Source organism: Monosiga brevicollis, genomic scaffold (genome assembly GCF_000002865.3).
Source record: "Monosiga brevicollis MX1 MONBRscaffold_40 genomic scaffold, whole genome shotgun sequence".
Lineage (NCBI taxonomy): Eukaryota > Choanoflagellata > Craspedida > Salpingoecidae > Monosiga > Monosiga brevicollis.
In genome coordinates, this window is record NW_001865077.1 from 276412 (window position 1) to 294935 (window position 18524).

Sequence of the window (18524 nt, forward strand, 5' to 3'; positions counted from 1 at the left end):
TTTGTCGCTGGCCTCACATCTTTGTGGCTTGCAATATGCAGCCTTGGTGATTGACGAGCTATTCGACTCCCTCCTGCCCTATCTCGCCAGCCCAAACGCCTGGTCCTCGCCACTCGCCCAGGTAGGCCTTGTTGCCCGTGGAGTATAGATACCTATAGATGCCTCTTGTTTTCTCTCATCCATGCTTCCATAAAGTGCTTTCATAAAGTGCCGTGCTTCCATGCCGCTTTCCCTTGCATGGCTTTTGTCCAGCGCGCGCCATGTCTGCTCTGGCTTTGCTTTTGCTCTGCCTCCTTCCTCAACAATCTGCTTTTTTTTTTTTTTTCCGCGCTTGTGGCCTAGCTTTGTATCGAGATGGCACGCATGGGCGAAGATGGCCTTTTGCAAGGCGAGCTTATCAACATAGTCACCGCGTGCACGGCGCCTGCCGCGCTCACCCACTTGGAGGAGCAGTACGGCCAGATCAATGTGACGGATGAGGATCGACAGGCCACTCATCAAAATCGCGATACTGAGCTCACAGCCGCCCTGGCTGCGCTTGCCGTGGATGGTTACAACACAACCTTGATTGAGACGCATCACGCCACAGGCGATGATGCCACTTGGCTGCCGTACTGCCATGCCGATGGGGCGACTGTCGAGCATCCCGCGACGCTCAACCTCGCAAACAGCTATCACGAACAGGCGGGGCCTTCTGACGGTCTTCGAAGCACCAGCTTCATCTTGCCGAACCCCTCGTCCCTCATTGTGCAGCACGCACAAGCATTTCAACTGACCCTCTTGACGAACATTGTGTCCGATGACATGGTGCGCAACGTCAGCCAAATTTTGACTCTGGCTGGGTATCAGCGATCTCCCTGCCGACGCACGCTGAATCTGCTGCAAACTTCCCTATTATCTCTGGTGCTGTCCGATGTCTTTACCTGCCTGTCAGCGCTCAAGACGGACGAGCGCCAACGTGCTCTTCAAGCCCGCATGATCGAGCACAACGCCATCAGTAATCTCTTTCAGCTCTTCGATTCCCTGCTTTGGGGCGAGCCACAAACTGATGAAGATGAGGGCCATGGTGTCCATGGGCCAGGCTGCCACTGCTCACCCGGCCGCATCCTGCGCCAACAGTACCTGCGTATTGTCCATGACCTCGTGAATACCACCAACGGCGAGCCGATTTTGCCATTGTTTTTTACAGACCATGAGCGTGACTTGATTCTGAGCCTAGATGAGCCGTACCGCGATTATCAGCACCTGCGCCCCTGGGCCAAGTACCGGATTGATGCCGAGGAGAGTGAGCGACACGGTTTTATCATAAAACTCATCGGTGCCTACAAAATCACTCAGCTATCCGATCCCGTCAAGTACGTAGCCGCCCGGTCCACCCTGTGTGTGCGCGCGCGCGAGTGTGTGTGTGTGTGTGTGTGTGTAGCGTGGTGGCGTGGGACGAGTTTGATGCCACAGACAGGCCTCATGATATTTGAAGATGGGATATGCCTTGGTGCTCACGCTTGCGTCATTTTGCCTCTTGCGCCACATGTTGTTGTTGTCTGTAGATGCTCACTGGCCATCACGCTGGAAAACTCAATGCGTGGCGCAAGTCCAGCAGAGCGCCGATTTATCGGAGCGGCTGGCTTGTTGCAAGCCTTGCTCGACGACGCTTTCGTCTTATATGGCCGTGACTCCAACGTGGACGAAGAGGTTTTGCAGTTTGTCAACGATTGTTGTGGCTCGCTTCTTGCCGGTACTTTGAGCAACTGGCAACATTTGCACGGGCTTTTGGCATCGCGGGCCTGTGGATTCGATCTTGCCAGTTTTTGTCAATACTTGTCATATTCTGTGGTATGTTCGTCGCTCGGCCACCTTATCGCGAGAGCGCGCCAATGATTTTTGGCTTGACGTGTGTGTGTGTGTGTGTGTGTGTGTTGTATTTTTCGATGCAGGTCGGTACCAATCAGTTGGTGCGGTCCATTTTCGTCACCGACTTCAAGTTTGCAGCAGAGGAACCTGCGCGTCATGCTATTTATCGCGAATTGCCCGTGATCCGCTGGCTGTTGCAACCGCAGAACACGGTGCGCCCGTCCTTCAAGTGCCCACACGCCTCCCACTGTGTGTCTTGCTTTTGCGTCTCATTACCCAAATTCTTCCTTTGTTTTGTTCAGGCGGCGTATTTGGTCAAATTGCTGACCACGCAGCCTTTGGTCAATTTGGCTCAGGATCATGTCAGCTGCTACAATACATCCTTGGTCATACTCTATCGTGCGCAATCTGTGGGCGAGCTCGATCTGATCCTCGAATTTGTCGGCAAACATCCCAAGGGTTTCTCGGCCCTTGGGTCTCTGAAGCAGTTCTGCATGGCCTGGTGTCAGTATTATCCCAAGCGTCAGCGCGACTTGGCCTCGCTCGCAGTCACAACAGGTCTTCACCTGGATGACTGGATGCACCTGCACGGCCAACTCAAGGAGCAACTTCCGGAACATTTGGCACGCTTGTCGGCCCAAGACAAATCGCCAGCGCAACTACCAACAGATGATTAGAGCAAACCCATGTAAATCAAATCGAGTGTGCAAAAGAGAAAGATTTGGATCCATCGAGCATGTTGCGTGACTGAAAAGCCTGTCAAAAGCAACTGAGAGAACAACATGCATTATTCATTCAAGCTTTGGTCTCAATTGGAGCAGCAAGAGAAAAAAAAAAAAAAAGAAGAGAAAGAAAGGGTGAAAGCAAATGGCGAAGCGTGTGTCCCAGAACGCAAAAAAAAGGGAAGCATTGGGTAGCTAGGTTGAGATCAGTTGGGTGGTGAATACTTGGTGAGAAAAAAAAAAAGGAAAGAAGAAGGAAAAAAAAAGAAGAGAGGGGGAATCGGAAACAGGATGTTAAGGGACGTAGTAGAGTGCGTTTGTGGGGCCCATCATGGATGGCTGGCCTCGCGACAAGTGCGATGTGACACGGGAACAAAACACAAGGGAAAAGAACAAAGGAGAAAAGAACAATGTCATGTTGCATGTGCAAAATGATGATCAAACGGTTGGGGCTCAAAGAATTTAAGCCTGGAGGTTGAAGAGCATGTTCTTGCCACCGGGAAGGTAGGCAACGTTGCGCGATCGGGACATGGTGGCGGCAATGTCCTTGGCAGCATCAATCTTACGCAGCTCAATGAGACCGGTGCCGTGCTCGACAAGGGCCTGGCTAATGAGCTCGGCGGCCTTGGAATCACCCTCGGCGCGGATGACGTTGGCAATCTTCTCCTGCTCGGCACGTTCGACAAGGAAGCGGGCGCGCTCAGCCTCCTGCTGGGCCACTTGCTTCATCTCGACGGCTTGAGTAAACTCTTGGCCGAAGGTCAGGTGGGTGATGCTGATATCGTCGAGAATGACGTGGAAGTCACCAGCACGGGCGTTGAGAGCCTCGCGGCACTTCATCGAAACAATCTCACGCTGGGTGATGAGCTCTGCGGCATCGTGCTGGGCCACCACGGCCTTGAGCACTTCGTGACCAATGGAGGGGAGAATACGCTCGTCATAGTCGGGGCCGTAGTTCTGAGCAAAAGCAAGAGAAGGAAGGGGGGCGGGGGTTTGATTCGATGAGTGAGCTGGAAAAGAAAAAAAGCAAAAAAACAAAAAAAAACAAAAGACGCAATGACTGCATGGGCAGCATACCTTGTGAATCCAGGGCAAAGCAGGAATTTCGGGGCGGTAGAGGATACGGAGAGTGATGTTGACGTTCTGCAAGTCCTTGGAGGGGGTGACGACGGGAATGTTGCGGGGCTGGCTACGAACGTCATAGATGACGGGGGTCTGGACCCAGGGGATCATAAAGTGGGTACCCTCACCACGAACAAAGTCGCTCACACCACGAAACTGGTCGAAGATCACACCGCGGTGACCACCGTCCACTGCAGTAACAGGCATCGAAGCAAACGAAGTGACCACATGAGAAAATGAGTGGTGGGAGGTGCACGAAAGGGAAACCGGGGTACGAAATGTCGAGTAAGCCCAAAGGGGGGCGAACAAGGTTCCGGCTCAAGATTGAAAGGGACGGAATAATGGCACGGCAAAGGTAGAAATGAGCAAGCCTACCGTTGAAAAGGGCGGTTTCGACGACAACGCCAGTTGCGGCCAGACCGGTACCCAGCCAGCCAAGCTTGGTCAGCAGCGATGCCATGATGCCGTTCTCTGCTGCGAGTCCTTTGGTCGAAGGAGGGAAGGAAAAGGGGAAGGAAAGGGCGAGAGGACGCTCCTGTGTGACATAAGAAGAGGAAAGACAAGGCGAGTAGATGCGCAAATGAGGTGGGCGAGGTCATGAAGCAAGGATACAAATGCAGAGACCAGAGCACCAGACGGAAAAAAAAAAAAAAACCGGAGAAGAAAACCAGAAGCCAAGCGCACAGAAAACGAGGCTGGGTGACAACAACGACGGAGACATGGGCAAATGCCGTTCAGCACCAACACGCGCACGAAAGAAGAGAAGCAGACACGGAGACAGAGCAGAGCCATCAAGAGACACACACGCTCGCACACATGCACGCGGGCGCGGTTGCTCGACTCTTTCAACCACAAATGGAACAAGTCACCCTCGCGCCTGAGGGGGGTTGACGACATCTTGGGGCAAGCCCTCCCATCCCCTCTTGACAACGCATGACGACGAATGGAAGATGACACGGCTTCAAACACCGCGCTTGCTCGAGCACAGGACCAAGCTTCACGCGGCGCTGCCGTTTTCGTGTCAATACATTTCCCAGTGACTCGCACGAGACGAGACGAGGGACCAATGGATACAAAAAAACGCCTCAGTCAAGGAGAGGAGAGCGCGAATAAAGACAGTGGCGTGTCATGCAGCAACAGCTTTAACAGGAAGAGGAGAAGAAGCAGCAGCCGGAGGAGGAGATGGCGCTGCCATTTCTCTCTCTTTCTCTCTCTCTCGCTCTCTCTCTCTCTCGTACCGTGCAAAGTAAAAATACAAAGGGCAGAGAGGGTGTGCTGCTGAGTGAATCTGGTAGAGAGGTGTTGTGTTGCAGTGTGAAATTCAGAGAGTGAGGACGGGGTTGGGAATGTTATAAAGGGGAAAGCAGACCAGATTCAGAGAGTCGGTCTTCAGGAGAGGGTTGTCAAAGAGATGGAGCAAGCGGGAGGCAGAGGCTGAGAGGGAGGTCTACAAAGCAAGAACGAAACCACCACCATGTGGTCACACAGCCGCTTGACCAGACGATCGCAGCCTGACCGCTATCTCTGCTAACGCTTTAATTTTGCTTTGGGGCTTGTGCTGGCTGGTGCTGCTTCTCTGCTCGTCTGTGTGTTGCATGGTGTTTCGCGTTGTCTTACATTACCTTTCAGTTGGTTCAAATAAATGTCGAAAACAGTTGTTGTACCTCATCACCGTCGGTGAACACGTGTTGCCAACAAGGTATCGTTCAGTCGTCTCGCCAAAACACGTGTTGCTCACAGCTTTTGCTACCACCTGTTCCACAGGCCAACTTGCAATGCTCTTACACCACTGACAACATGGTTTTACAACATGCTTTCACAACACATGCGTCATTGCAAGAGGAGGGAGGCTTGATGGGCTGCCCCCTAAGATGGCGCGCAGTCGGTGTGCCCGCGGCTCGACCGAAGCGATTTCAGTGGAACTGAGAGAGAGGAAGTGCACAGCTGGCGGGCCGTCGGTTACACCTTTTAATTTAGGGAGAGGGAATGAGGGGATGAACGGCATGAGCTAGTAACCAGCTCTCTCGACCAGGTCTCGATACGAGTTGAGCTCATTGGTTGGCGGCTTGGGTTCCTGGCCGCTCTTGCTCGTCGCCGTGCGCGCCTTGGTCTTGGGCGGTGGCAGTCCAAAATGCAGCAGCAGCAGGTTGCGCAGCGCCCGCACATCCTCAATCGGCGCATCATCCCTACAGACCGACCCGTCAAGGCACATGCCACACACGCAGCACGTCACACGTGAGCACAACCCCCATGGCACAAGAGAGGCAGACAGGCAGGCACACCGCCACCATGCATGGTGGATGACACACTCCAATCGCTTTGGCTCGAACTTACCAGGCTGTGGCCAGCAGTTGGCCCCGAAGGACGTCAGGCATGCGCGCCAGCGCGTCGGGCAAGTTTTGGAGCCCCAAGTAGAAGACCTCGGCGGATACTCGTCGCACTTTGGGAAAGCGGTGGCACAGGAAGAAGCCCAGCGTTCGCACCGCATCTTCCGTGCTCGCTGCAAAGGGCAAAAGCGCCCCCAAGACACGGACCACGCGCAACAGCAGCTTTGGGTTGCTGCTCCCCTGCGCCCAGCCCTTGACCAAAGCATAAATGTCCGGGAGTACGGTGGTCGCCGGTCCACCGGACGTTTCGGCGAGCCACTGGTCACAACATCCATTGTTCAGCACGCACAGCACCGTATCAAGCCACGCAAACACCAAACGGCTATCCGCGACTTCAAAGGTCCGAGCCGTGGAAACGAGCTCCTGCAGCACGGCTGCAGCCTGCGCCTCACCCTCCGGCGTGCCCACACGCGCATCAAAGTAGCCCACCAGGCTGACCGTTGCATCGCGAATCAGCGACTCTGTCAATCCGCCAATTGTGACGCAAAGGCCGAGCAGCAGCTCCCGCCGCCAAACCGCATGATCCAGCAGTCCCACCAACTCCCGGTAGGTGCTCACCGTGTCTTCCTCCACCAGATGATCCGCATGCGCCTCCCGCACCTGTTGAATGCTGTGCACGGCCTCGCGTAGCGCCGCCCAGGCTGCCGTGTCGACCGACCTCGGGCTCACGACACATGCCTGCAGCAAGCTTTGCAACGTATCCAGCGCAAGCATGCGCACGCGGTCAATCTTCTCGACCGTCTGCCGTAGCACCTTGCCCAGACCCTGGACAAGTGCCTCTTCCACCACGGCAGCGACCGGCGCCGGCACGGTAGCACTCATCCACATGGGCACAAATTGTCCCAGCCCCGTGATGGCCGCCCGGCGCACGAGCGATCCAATATCGCCTCGCGAGTCCACTGCATAGTCGTCAAGTCCAACTAGCACCGGGGCCAGCAAGCGGCGCAGCCGCAATGCCATGGCAAGAACGGCCCGGTGATCCGAACAGACCAGCGCTGTGGTAATGGCCGTCACGGCGGCTGCTCGTGCGGGCGCGAGCGACTCCACGCCATCTGCAACCGTGGCGGCTCCCACCAATGCGGCGATCGTGGCGTCCACGTCTGATAGTAAGGTCCAGTCCAATGCTCCTAGCGCTTGGGCCGGACCAAGGCGCGTGTAGACAGGGGCGCTGCCACCGCCGCCCGCGACCCTGTTGCCATCGCTCGTGGCCAGATAGCCACGCAAGCGCGGTACCACCTCGGCGTTGAACCAGTCCCGCAAGCCTGATGTGGTTGTCGCCGCGTGCACGTATCGCCTGGTCAAGGCGAGGAAGCACTCTAAACCCGCCGTTTGCACCCGCTCGTCGCTGACCACCAGATTATCCACCGAAAATGTCAGCCACGCCTGCACAACTTCAGAAGGCAGCGAGACATGTGCGTGCGCCAGGTCACGGAGACAGGTGCACATCGCGTGCCGCAAGTATGTCCCAGAGAGGCCGCGAAAGTAGCCTTTGTCGGTGTAATCTGCAACAATCTCCCGCACCCGCAGGCCCAGCTCCGGTGGGAGGTCATAGGCTGGTAGCTCGGGCAAGACGCCGGCATCGGGTTCGACAACCACATCTGCAGCACGCTCAACACCTTCGCCCTCGTCCTCAATCTCCGTCTCAAAGTCCTCCCGCTCCGTCTGACCTGCAGCCTCACGAGCCAAGCCCACCAGAGCTTGGCCCAAACCCAGCAAGGCCCCGTGGCGAGTGTTGAGGTCCAAGGAGGCCGTGCGAGTCAGCACCGTGCCGTCGAGACGTGCGCGCACCAGCTCCGGGCACTGCTGCGCCAGCTTGCGGAGTGCCGTTGCTGCGCCAGCACGAATGGCCGGGTCCCAATGACATAGTTTAACCTCAGCCACATGCTCGACAAGCGCAGCTTGGTACTCGGGGAACTGAGCCACAAAAGCGGTCAGAGTGGTGCACGTTGCCCGTCGGTTGCCAACAGCAAAAAAGTCAATTTTGCCAATCAGGGCAATTCCGTGGGGAATGGTCCCGAGACGGCCCACGTTCTCCTGCAGGGCCGCCGCCGCTGCGCGGCGTACGTTGCTCTCACGATCGTAGAGCGCCGCCGTTAACAGGCTTGCGGCCTGTGCATCTGTGTAGTCGTGCAAAACTGCCGGAGCATAGGCTCGAGCAAAGGCCCTGGCGTAAAACAGCAGTCAAACTGGTAAGTGCGCGCCGGGGCCGCTACAGCTGTGCTTCGGCCACTGGGGGGAGAGTCAAGTGAAGGCCTGCGGCTTTTGGTCAACCCGGACTCATGGACGTACCAGCATACGTAGCAGGCCGCATCACGTACATGCGCGCCTACGCTGTTGACGCCGACAAAGACGTCGTAGACCAACGCCCGCCGCACGAGTGGCATAATGTCTGGGAGCCGCTCGGGAAGCAACAGGCCTCGTCGTGCCAGTTCAGCAAGCGTCAGGCACCCGCCATGCCAAGCTGCATCGGAGTGCTGGAGGGAGAAGAGTTCCAAGATGGATTCCACCTAACGAGTCCAAGGCAGCAGCAAAGATGAGAAGAATCTGATCGACGGACGCAAAACACAACAAAAGCAAACAAAAGAAGACATGGATCAAGCAGAATCTTGGGCTCGATTTCTGCATGGTACAAATACCATACCACTTCATCAGCGAGCTCCTTGGGCAGGCGATTTGTGACGCGTCCCAACCCTTTGGCACTGGACCACCTAGAAGCAGAAAAAAACGACAGCGGCAGAGCCCCATGCTCTGCAATGTGAGAAGCAGTTGGGGCGTCGAGGGCAAGGCGCACCGGCTGCTTGACCCACCACAAGACACGTACCGTACGATGGTGTCTGTGTCTTTGAGACCATTTAGCAGGTATTCGATGATTTCCTCCATCTCATCAGGTACGTCGTAAGCATCATCATCATCCTCGTCATCATCACCGTTGGCGTCATGACCCTTGCTGTTGTCGTCGGCAGGTGAGGCTGGGGGCTGAGCCGAGGGCACTTGCACGCCCGCAGACTGGAGGTTTTGAGCCAAGATGCGATTGCCACGCTGGTAGCGCCAGGCCGCCACGCGCGGGGGCAAAAGACACATGCCCACTCGTTGAATTAGCTTCATGACAAGCTTGCGCACAACAATGTGGGGACTGTCAAGCAAGGCCACAAAGCCGTCATTCTCGAGCACCTGCCCGGCTACAGAAAGGGGGCACAAGAACCAAGATTCAAAGACCGAGAGGATGACGGGCGAGCTGGTTGATGGGCCAGTGGCTGCTCATCGGGTCGCCGAGTCCAAAGAGGCGCCGATCTTACTGTATGGGAGAAGATGGCTGCGTTGGCCAATTTTGAAAACACGAGCCAGTGCGGCAAGAATGCCAGTTTGTAGGAGAGCATTTCCACCGGCATGGGACGCCGTCAGGTTTTCCAGACCCCAATCGACAAACTTGGGCAAGTGGCTTGCCACCATGTCGGGGCGAGTAACAAAGCTATGAGACGTGGGGATAAAATGGGCAAGGACGGTGAGGCCTGATGTGGTAGCAAAAGCCAAAGTACGGACGAGCCGGGGGACGAGTGGCGAGAACGGTCGCACCGTGCTGTTAGCAGAGCGGCAGCATCGCGTGCTGTATCGGCAACGCCGAGATATTGCTGTCGTTTCCCGGTGAACAAGCGGCAAGGGGATGGTTGGTTGTTTGGTTGGTTGACTGGTAAGGCCAGAGCAAGGTGTACATTGGCAGGCGTCTTGTTTGGAGTGAAAGACCCACCTGGCAGAGGGAGAAGATGCGGTGGGGCAGAGCGCCCGAGGCATCGAGGACCGCAATATCAAACGGCAGCAGAACCACAAGGCTGAGCCAGAGGAGCAGAACGTAGCGGGTTGTCCAAACCTAAAGGCCAGCCGTAGCATGAGGTGTGCGGGTAGGACGTGGCTGATGGGGGTGAATGGGGGCTGCGTGAAAGAGCGTGGCGCTCGTCGAGCGCGCGTACATCGTGCTCGTCGGGCCGCTGTTCGGCGATGAGAAGCATGATGAGGTGGAGGTCTTCAACTTGATGGCTAAAGCGGCGAGTCATGGCCTTGGGGCCGCGAACTTTGCAAATGACATAAAGCAGTTTGAAGACGAGGTGAACGCCAGGGACGGCACACGTGCGTGCCTGGCGCACAAAGTCGAGCAGCGCCTTGACAATGTCGTCAAGGTGGTTGTTGAGCAGATGGGGCTGCTCCTGGTATCGGTTGAGCGTTTCTGCACGGCGGTCAAGAGGTCAGGGACGGTGGCGCCGGCAAACACGAGGCTGGCCAAGGTGGATGTGGGGTCAAGTTGACAAGTCGGCGACCAGAATCAGGGTGAGCTGACCTTCCATCCGAGCCAGAAGCTGTAGCTCAGCGGGGGGAGCGGGCCCCGAGGCACCAGCACCAACGAGCAACGGCAAATCGTTCATCAAGGCCGATGTAGCCGTTGCTTCGTCCGTCGACGTCCCCGGGGCCTCAGAGCCCGCCTCGGCAGCAGCGCCGCGCGAGCTGTCCAGCGTACCAAGGTGGTCCAGCCATTCCGCCAGCTGGGCCTTGAAGGTGTCAGCCTCCTGGAACCGATCCAGCTACAAAGCCCCCAAAAAAGTCAAGTCAACGACGGCAGCCAACACCCACCACCCACCATCAGCAGGCCTCTATCCCCGTGATCCCCTCCCCGCATTACTGCCACCAGAGTGCAGTCCCGTTCCCTTCCCCCTCCCCCCATTGATCCACTGACCTGCATGCCAACGCTGGCGTGACCCGCCATCGCGTCCCGTCTCTCTCTCTCTCTCTCTCTCTCTCTCTCTCTTTCTCTCAAAATAAAATTTTCTCAAAACTCGAAAATGCGTTCAAAAGTGTGTGTGTGTGTGTGTGTGTGTGTGTGGAAAGACTGACTTTCTGTCTCTCTTAGTGATGATATCCCACCTCGAGATAAAGAGCCAAGAGTATGGGGGCCAAAACAGGTGACGCGGGGCCCAAAGTTGGTGCAGGTGCCCAAAGGATCATCTATCGAGAATGAGACGCACGCACGCTGGACGGTTCATCATCATCATCATCATCATCATTGGGGACTCTGAATTGTCATCTCTGTGGGCAAAACTGTGCGTGACAATCACCCCAAAAGGGTCTGCCATTCGCCGATGAAAACAAACGCGCTGCGTAGGTAACAAGTCACAAGCAAAGGCAATGCCAACAGAGAGGCGAGATGCTTAAAAAAAACGGAGAGGAGAGGGCAAGGACCGATACAGTCCAGAAGGGAAAAGAGAAAAAATGGAAAAACCAAACAGACAAAGGCGTCGATGCAAAGACAAATGCGTTCCATATACGGCCGGCGGCGGGACCGGGCTCAAGAAACTGCAGCTGAAGCTCAGAAACGGAGACATGAACAAGGTAGAAGAGGCCAAAGCATCGAGGCTTGAATCATGGCCGTCCACCCCGGGCGTCAAGGTTTGTATCCAATCATGTACCAGCTCCAAACATCAGCACCAGCTCCAAGCTCGGGGTCCCGTGGTCGCGACATGACCGCCACGGAAGACAAGCCAGTGGTACAAAGAGGGCGAAAAAGGATGGAAGCACGCAGTCTCTTGGACTGGGACCAGGAGGAGCATGCGGCCAGTACCAATGTGATTTATTGGTACTTGTGCTGGGCAATTTCAGCCTTAATCTCGCGCTGCCACTCGGGCTTGTCCGCCAGGAACTCGTCAACAGTGACATCAGCCACGGGCTTCTCGCTCTTGATCGACTCAAGCTGGGCCTTGAGCTCGGCAATGCGGGCATCAGCCTTGGCAATGACCTGCTGAGCCTCTGTCTCGGCAGCCTTCTGCTCCTGAGAAATCTGGTCCGACACGGTGTCGGCCGGATACTCAACCTTGATGCTGTCGTAGGCCTTCTTGATCTCATCAACGTAGCCAGTGGCGTTGATGACGCTCTTGTAGTGCGCCCAGTCAATGGGCTCGGGCTGGGCGACAGTCTTGGCCAGGCTGCAAATATTGAGGAGAAAAAAGCGCGACAATGTGTCAGAGTCACGAAACGTCTGCGGCAGTGCGTTCTGGTATTTTATGGGCCACCCTATTATAGACTGCTAGGATTGCACGGCCTGTCTCGGGACTGAACTATGCCGCTGGTATGCGAGCGCGATACTGGGGTGTGCTGCACTTGCCTGCTCTGAACGGCCAAGTAGGCGTTGCGCAGGGCCGTCACGTCAGCGCGGGCGCTGGCGGGCACACGGGCCACCATGGCCGCAAAGTCAAAGACGCGCTTGCCAGCCTCACTACACACCCGAGCAACGGGAACCAGGGGACGGAACCGAGCAGGACGGCACAGGAAGTCAAAAGGTCAGACCAGCGCCAAGATTTTGTTGGCCCAAATCAAGGCTGCGCGCTTAATTTCTTGCGCCAAGCTCACAGCGAGTGCGAGCGACTGGAGCAGCAGCAGCAGTCTCACACCCCAGGGGGCCAAGGGAAAGACCAAGCGTGCCAGTGGCAGCGGCCATTCGTGCTGTCTTCTGAATGCAAGGGTGCCGAGACGTACCGGGATGCCATTTTGAACAGTTGGACAAAGGAAAAAAAAGAGAGAGAGAGGAAGAGAGAGAGAGAGAGAGAGAGAGAGAGAAATTGAGCGGCAGAGAGAGGTCTGACATTTGGTAGTGATGTTCAAAACTCGATTATTTTTTTCCCCTGGTGGGGTATTACGACATCCCTCCAAGTACATGGAACCGGTTACGTAATCGATGGGTGGGCAGAGTGTAGCCAATGCCACAGTTGCCAAAAGAACCAGTGTTCTCAACATCATTCTACAACAAGAATTCCCCGTTGGCCTTGGCAACGCCCCTTAAAGTGTGTAAGAGAGCGCGCCGCACGGGCCGAGTCAAACGGCAACCCCCATGCCCACCATGAGAGAGCCAAGGGACATGCATGCTGTGTGGGAGAGAGGATGAGCGAGAGCCCGAGAGAGAGAGAGAGAGAGAGAGAGAGAGAGAGAGAGAAAGAGAGAGAACGAAAGAGAGAGAGAGTGTGTGTGTGTGGGGTAGAGAGCGAACCGCATAGGGAAGAGGCGCGCCAGCGGATTCAAGAAATCACCGTTTGTGCGACGAAACGCGCCAACAAACACAAACAGAGAGATGAGATTGCACAGAGGGGTAGACCAGTTGCGAACCTGATTCAGAGAATGGAAGCGCTGAAAGCGGGCAGCCAGAGAGGGAGTGTTGGCTAGTATAAAGTTAGAGAGAACGTGTCATCTTGGGTTATCTTTAACACACATGTTCAGAGCGAAAACAGAGATGCGTCGCAAATCTGTTACCAAATCCAGAGATGTTGATCTATCTCTTTGCCACATCAGAGATACACACGTGGAGATTCATTCGATGCAGAGAGATTCACACGTCAGATTTTATTATCGTTCCCTTTGTTGTCCTCTCTCTCTCTCTCTCTCTCTCTCTCTCTCTCTCTCTCTCTCTCTCTCTCTAAAAAAAGAGATAAAAAAAACGGAACGAAACGGCAGCGACCGTCTTGTCAAGCACTGCGGTCACTGCAGAGAGGTGATAGCGCTTCCAGTGCGGGTGTGACGTGGCTGTTCTGCTCGTTCAGTGACCTGCCCCGGGCGTCTGCGAGCGTGGCGCAAGCGGTACGTGCGGGTCAACTTGTTTTCCCCTGGGCGAGGGGAGGGGCCTCTGCCTGGTCCAAGCGAAGCACAGCGAGCGGCAGCGCGCCACTGCCTGCGTCTGCTCTTGTCTCTCTGGCTCCTTCTCTGTCTCGCTCTGCCCGTCGGTGCTGGCAGCCATTGGGCGGGCTAGGGCGGAGAGGAACGAGCGGGTGAAAGCAGACAGCGCGAGCATCCTGTTGTGCAACGCGGGGCGCGACACCTGTCTTGGTCCCGCCTGCAGCCAAACGCCGTGTGCAAAGTTCACCCTGACGTTTCGTGTTGCGTGCTTGTCTTTGCCTCTCAACCTTGGCAAGTAGGTTCCGTCTTGATCTTGAGGCCGCAAAGCTCTAGCGCAACCTTGTTCCGGCTGCACTCGCAGCACTTGCCCAGACCTCGTCGCGCATTGGTGCTGTGGCCGGGGTCCCCAAACCCGCTGCCTGGCAGCGCACATTCTTTTGCTTTTCATTCCTCCAAGTTTAAAGACATCTTTTCTACCCCCCCGCGGCCATGGCACACTTTGTGATTGCCGGCCGCCGCGACTGCAGCTTTTACAACAAGGTCCCGAGCAACCACCCTCGTGCCTGCTTTGGCTGCCATCCCATCCCCGTTGTTTGACTGCACCTTTTGGCTGGCCTTGCACCTATGACCATGTGTTGTAGGCTGAGCTCTTGGCCGATCGCCTTTGCAAATCCTTTCCCAACTACCACGTTAGTGTCCCGCACCGCACCGTGGCTGCTGCCAGCCGCGTCGCATCATCATTCAGATGCACGCTCAAGCCCCTCATCCGCGCACCCCCCCCTTTTTTTATATGATTCGGGACCAAATGCAGGCCCAGTTTCGCACCTTCTCCGATGAAGAGTGGCCTGAATGGCTTCAGAGCCTCTGTGCGAAGCATGGCTGGAAACATGCCTCCTCGCCCATCATCTGGCGCGAAGCTGCCGCCGTACGTTGCGCCAGCCCTTGTCCGTCGCCCAGCGCCTCTCCTTAAAAGCCTCATCAACCCTCGAATGCACGATAGGATAATCCCACACCGACTCTGATTGGTGGATTCACCGAGTTTGCTGCCCTTGTGAGTTCCTTTTCTTTTTTTCTCTCTTCCATTCGCTCGGCTTGGCATTTTTTTTTTTTTCCCACAAACGTTTCGTTGCCTGACCAACGCCTTCCCTGCCCCTCTTCGCGCCCCGCAGATGAGCAGGTGGTACGACGTCAGCCTGGGTGCTGATGACCAGCAGGCCAAAATCAATGCCCAGCATCACCCAGGCCAGACCGCCAAGGCTCTGTGCATGCAGTTCTCCAAGCCCACCCTCACGGTCTGCGTCACCGGTGCCGCGGGCTACACGGCCTATAACCTCGTTTATCTTATCGCTTCGGGAGAGGTTTTTGGGCACGATCAACCCGTCGCGCTTCGCCTGCTTGACATTCCCCTCCTTCAAGCCAAGATGGAAGGCGTCCAAATGGAGCTTCAGGACTGCGCCTTCCGGCTCCTCAAAGACGTCAGCACCCATACCAGCCCCGATGCTGCATTTAAAAACGTTGACTATGCCATCCTTCTCTCCGCCATCCCCCGCAGCGAGGATGCGGACCCCATGCTCCGCTGCAACAACCGCCTTGATGTTCTGCGCGCCAATACCGTCATCTTCAAAGAACACGGCCTCGCCTTTGATCGCGTCGCTAAACCCACCACCAAGGTAAGCCAGTCGTAAGCCAGTCACCCATCCTCCCCAGCACGTAAGCCTTTTATGAGCTCACGCTTCCCCTGCTACTTTTTATCTGTTCCTCTTGTCCTATAGGTGGTCGTCGTGGCCAATCCCAGTGCCACCAACGCTCTCATTGTCAGTAGCTTTGCCAAAAGCGTCCCCAAGGAAAATTTCACTTCTTTGGCCTGGCTCGACCAAAATCGCGCCGCTGCCCACGTACGCACTTGCTTCTACCCATGCTCTTCCGCCCACGCATCTGGCACCGAGCAAATGACCTGCTTGCTTTTTTTTTTTTTTTTTTACTCTCACTTCTCGATCCACCTCGCTTTTGCGTTCCCCTGTACTGCTTGAATTGATAGATTGCCGCCCGCTTGAATGAAGACAAGCTCGAGAGCACCGTGCCGCTGCAACACACTGGTCGTGACATTCGCAACCTTATTGTGTGGGGAAATCACAGTGATACAATGTTTCCAGACACTCGCCAGGCCGTCATCGTGCAGCCCAAGCCCGAGCTGCCTCCCGTCAAACTGCGCGCCGTTCTTCGGGATGACGGTTTTCTTCTGAAGGATTTGGTGGATCATGTCCGCCAACGTGGCAAGGCCATTGTACGCAAGCGGCAAACAACCCCCGCCATGTCTGCTGCGCGCGCTGTCGCCGATCACGTGTGCGCCTTGCATGGTGGTACGCGCGAGGTAAGTTGTGTTCGACAACGCCATGCCAGGCAATCCACCTGTCCGGTGCCTGTCCCGCTCACCCCAAGAATCCTTTGCTCCACGCTTAGGGAGAAACTGTCAGCATGGGCGTCTATACCAATGGCAACCCCTACCAGGTGGCGGATGGCCTCTTCTTTTCTTTTCCAGTTAAAATCAAGGCTGGCGGCGAGTATGTCCTGCTGTCGAGTCTTCCTATCAATCCCGCTTTCCTGGTTGTCCGTTCCAGTCTTGCTTGCCTGCTAGTCTCTCTTCTTCTCACACTGTTGGGGATCATTGCTCTTTCTTTCTGGTTTCCTTTTGCAGATGGCACATTGTCAAGAATATTCAGCTGGATGAATCGCAGCGCGATCGAATCCAGGCCTCGGCTCGCGAGCTGGCTGCTGAACGCCATGCCGCCTTTATTCTCTGTGGCATTGCCCTTCCAGAGCCAGCATCGCCTGTGAAGGAGAGCACGGAGGCAGCCTCCATGGACACTGGCGCCACTGCCGGCGCCACCCTCGAGCCGTGAGCTGACTCGGCCGCTTCATCCTGCACCACACAGAGGACGGGCCAACGCCTGCCCGTCATCCCGGCGGTGAGCATGTGGGAAGGGCAATTGAATGTGTGGTGCATGTTTGCAATTGACTTTGTGGCCAGCCCCTTTGGACCAGCCTCGAATAGTCAAAAGCGGAGTTGCAATTCATCTTGGGCGGGCACCAAAGGAACAAGAAGTAGGAGAGTGGAAGCCCATTTGTGCCACACCATTCGTCAAAGTACAAATGCATGTTCAAAAGCAAGGCAAAAAGGTGGTCATAGGAAGGGGCGCTCAGCGCCAAAAACATTGGGCCATCATGCTGGGTGATGGGAACCCAAGCTTGCAGAGCAAACATGGGTCAACGAACCAAAAAAAAAAAAAAAAAAAAACCAACGTGGCGGCAAGCTCGTCGGTCAGGAGAAGCCTAGGATCGTGTTTGCTTGACACGGCGTTCCAACGGCAAAGGCTCGGCGTGATCGAGGCGATTGCAAACTTGCCAACAAAGTTTAATGGCTTCATGCCCGGCTTCCACGTAGGTCTACCGGAAGCGTTTAGAGGAATCATGTGGAATCAGGTGGCTAGCGGTGTGCTGATGCGTCGACAAGAGCCAGTGTTGGGCTTGCACTTGCAACGTACCGTAGCATAGAAGCGGTAGTAGTTGAGCAGAGCTTGCATAATGTCGACCAACTGTCAAACGGCCAAGGAAAAGGGATTGAGGTGAAGTGAGAGAGACAGCAGATGGGAAGCGGATGGGGAGCGAGAAGGACCAGGGGGAAAAGGGAACGGAGGAGAGGAGACGGAAGGAAAAGAACAAGCCCAAGGTGGGGACAGCACGGTGCAAGAAAGGTTTGAGAAGGGCATGGTACCCACCGCTTCGGCATCGACTTGCTGCTTGGCGAGCCAGGTCGTTATGTCAATGTTTTCAAAGGACGATGCCATATGAATGGCGGCTGCAGGTGGTGTTGGTGTAAGAAGGAGGCCAAAAGGCGACAGAGTAAAAGCAAAGCGCGAGTGAAGGAAGAGGAGGGCGAGGAGGTGATACCAAGAAAATGGCTCCCGTTGGGACGATGAACAAGAAGGCCACCGGACTCACCCAGAGAAATTACAAAGGGAGGGGAATAGAGGGGAACGTTGGTGTGCATGGCGTCGTTGAGGATGCTCCAAGACACCTCTGTGAGGCGCTCACGATCCTTATCCCTGCATATGGGAGCCAGGTACAGGTCAGAACTGGTAAGGGGGCCCAGTTGGGCGGGCGACTGGATGGTCAAGCGCACCGTTTGATACCAATGTCGGCTATCTGTTCCATCAGGTCGCGGTGGGGCAAGTAAACGACGATGCTGCAATCCTGGGGCGAGGGCGGCGGAGTAATGGTGAGGGGTGGTTATGAAGAAGAGGCCGGGTACCGTGGCAGCTTCATGCCTCACCATGAGACGAAGCAAATAGGATTCTGCTTCGTGGATGTAGGAGATGACGTGCTCCTCTGATGTAAAGGGCCACATGGTGGCATTTTCGGCGCCCGGTAGCGCTTGCAGGTTGACATTTAGGCGCTTCATACCTGGTGTCACAAGTGGCGAGCAGGCACGATGGGGTGTTAGGCCGGTGGGTGCAGGAAGGGGAAGGCACGGTTCGGGGCAGCAAGGACGCACAATTGCAAAAAATGGTGACGAGGCTTTGATGGTCCCGGGTGCCAGTTTTGAGAGACAGGTTTCCAGCCTCTTCCGTCTGCCGAAGAAAGGACAAGGGCGCAGTGAGCAGCCAGGTCAAGTATTGGGAAAGGGTCAGGGATGGTGGTGTTGGTGTTGGTGTTGGTGATCGAGGCCCTTTCCGACCTTGTGGGCGACGTAAGCGCAGGTGGCTGCCATGATGCGGGGATCGAGGTCGAGCCAGCCATT

The 18524-nt window shown here is 55.9% G+C and overlaps 6 protein-coding genes across 6 annotated transcripts in view; 3 read left to right on the forward strand and 3 right to left on the reverse strand.

Annotated features, from left to right (window-relative positions):
• Nucleotides 1-354: 354 nt before the first annotated feature.
• Nucleotides 355-2528, forward strand: MONBRDRAFT_29938 (uncharacterized protein; the record flags this gene model as incomplete). The annotated part of the gene is made up of 4 exons (XM_001750360.1): nucleotides 355-1355; nucleotides 1548-1833; nucleotides 1935-2063; nucleotides 2154-2528. The coding sequence occupies 4 exons, from the start codon at nucleotides 355-357 to the stop codon at nucleotides 2526-2528; spliced, it is 1791 nt and encodes a 596-aa protein (XP_001750412.1).
• Nucleotides 2529-2647: 119 nt separating this feature from the next.
• MONBRDRAFT_34563 (uncharacterized protein) lies at nucleotides 2648-4231 on the reverse strand. Its single transcript, XM_001750397.1, has 3 exons — nucleotides 4071-4231; nucleotides 3651-3886; nucleotides 2648-3530 (listed from the first exon to the last, which is right to left on the reverse strand). The coding sequence occupies exons 1-3, from the start codon at nucleotides 4153-4155 to the stop codon at nucleotides 3036-3038; spliced, it is 816 nt and encodes a 271-aa protein (XP_001750449.1). The 5' UTR covers nucleotides 4156-4231; the 3' UTR covers nucleotides 2648-3035.
• Nucleotides 4232-5650: 1419 nt separating this feature from the next.
• MONBRDRAFT_34564 (uncharacterized protein) lies at nucleotides 5651-13901 on the reverse strand (the record flags this gene model as incomplete). Its single annotated transcript, XM_001750398.1, has 18 exons — nucleotides 5651-5881; nucleotides 6030-8246; nucleotides 8372-8589; nucleotides 8724-8790; nucleotides 8904-9261; nucleotides 9379-9551; nucleotides 9656-9711; nucleotides 9828-9947; nucleotides 10048-10301; nucleotides 10590-10653; nucleotides 10806-10881; nucleotides 11707-12048; nucleotides 12162-12338; nucleotides 12599-12700; nucleotides 12784-12860; nucleotides 12959-13222; nucleotides 13449-13529; nucleotides 13695-13901. The coding sequence occupies 18 exons, from the start codon at nucleotides 13899-13901 to the stop codon at nucleotides 5704-5706; spliced, it is 5031 nt and encodes a 1676-aa protein (XP_001750450.1). The 3' UTR covers nucleotides 5651-5703.
• A 1027-nt stretch (nucleotides 13902-14928) lies between these two features.
• Nucleotides 14929-16626, forward strand: MONBRDRAFT_39154 (uncharacterized protein; the record flags this gene model as incomplete). Its single annotated transcript, XM_001750361.1, has 5 exons — nucleotides 14929-15396; nucleotides 15499-15621; nucleotides 15765-16097; nucleotides 16187-16287; nucleotides 16422-16626. Exons 1-5 carry the CDS (start codon nucleotides 14992-14994, stop codon nucleotides 16624-16626), a joined length of 1167 nt encoding a protein of 388 aa, XP_001750413.1. The 5' UTR covers nucleotides 14929-14991.
• Nucleotides 16627-17202: 576 nt separating this feature from the next.
• Nucleotides 17203-18131, reverse strand: MONBRDRAFT_29942 (uncharacterized protein; the record flags this gene model as incomplete). Its single annotated transcript, XM_001750399.1, has 5 exons — nucleotides 17203-17319; nucleotides 17503-17582; nucleotides 17726-17829; nucleotides 17907-17977; nucleotides 18036-18131. 5 exons carry the CDS (start codon nucleotides 18129-18131, stop codon nucleotides 17203-17205), a joined length of 468 nt encoding a protein of 155 aa, XP_001750451.1.
• Nucleotides 18132-18416: 285 nt separating this feature from the next.
• The window catches only part of MONBRDRAFT_29943 (uncharacterized protein), a gene marked incomplete at both ends in the record, with an annotated part of 1483 nt that continues 1375 nt past the window's right edge, over nucleotides 18417-18524 (forward strand). Inside the window, one exon of the mRNA XM_001750362.1 lies at nucleotides 18417-18473. Coding sequence (XP_001750414.1) covers nucleotides 18417-18473 — 57 coding nt within the window. The remainder of the gene's footprint in view (nucleotides 18474-18524) is intronic.

Coding starts and splice junctions, on each gene's coding strand:
- MONBRDRAFT_34563 (XM_001750397.1), bottom strand. CDS start 4,155: ATGGCATCGCTGCTGACCAAGCTTGGCTGGCTGGGTACCGGTCTGGCC. Junction 3,887..4,070: donor CGAAACCGCCCTTTTCAACG/GTAGGCTTGCTC, acceptor CTGTTACTGCAG/TGGACGGTGGTCACCGCGGT. Junction 3,531..3,650: donor CTTTGCCCTGGATTCACAAG/GTATGCTGCCCA, acceptor GCTTTTGCTCAG/AACTACGGCCCCGACTATGA.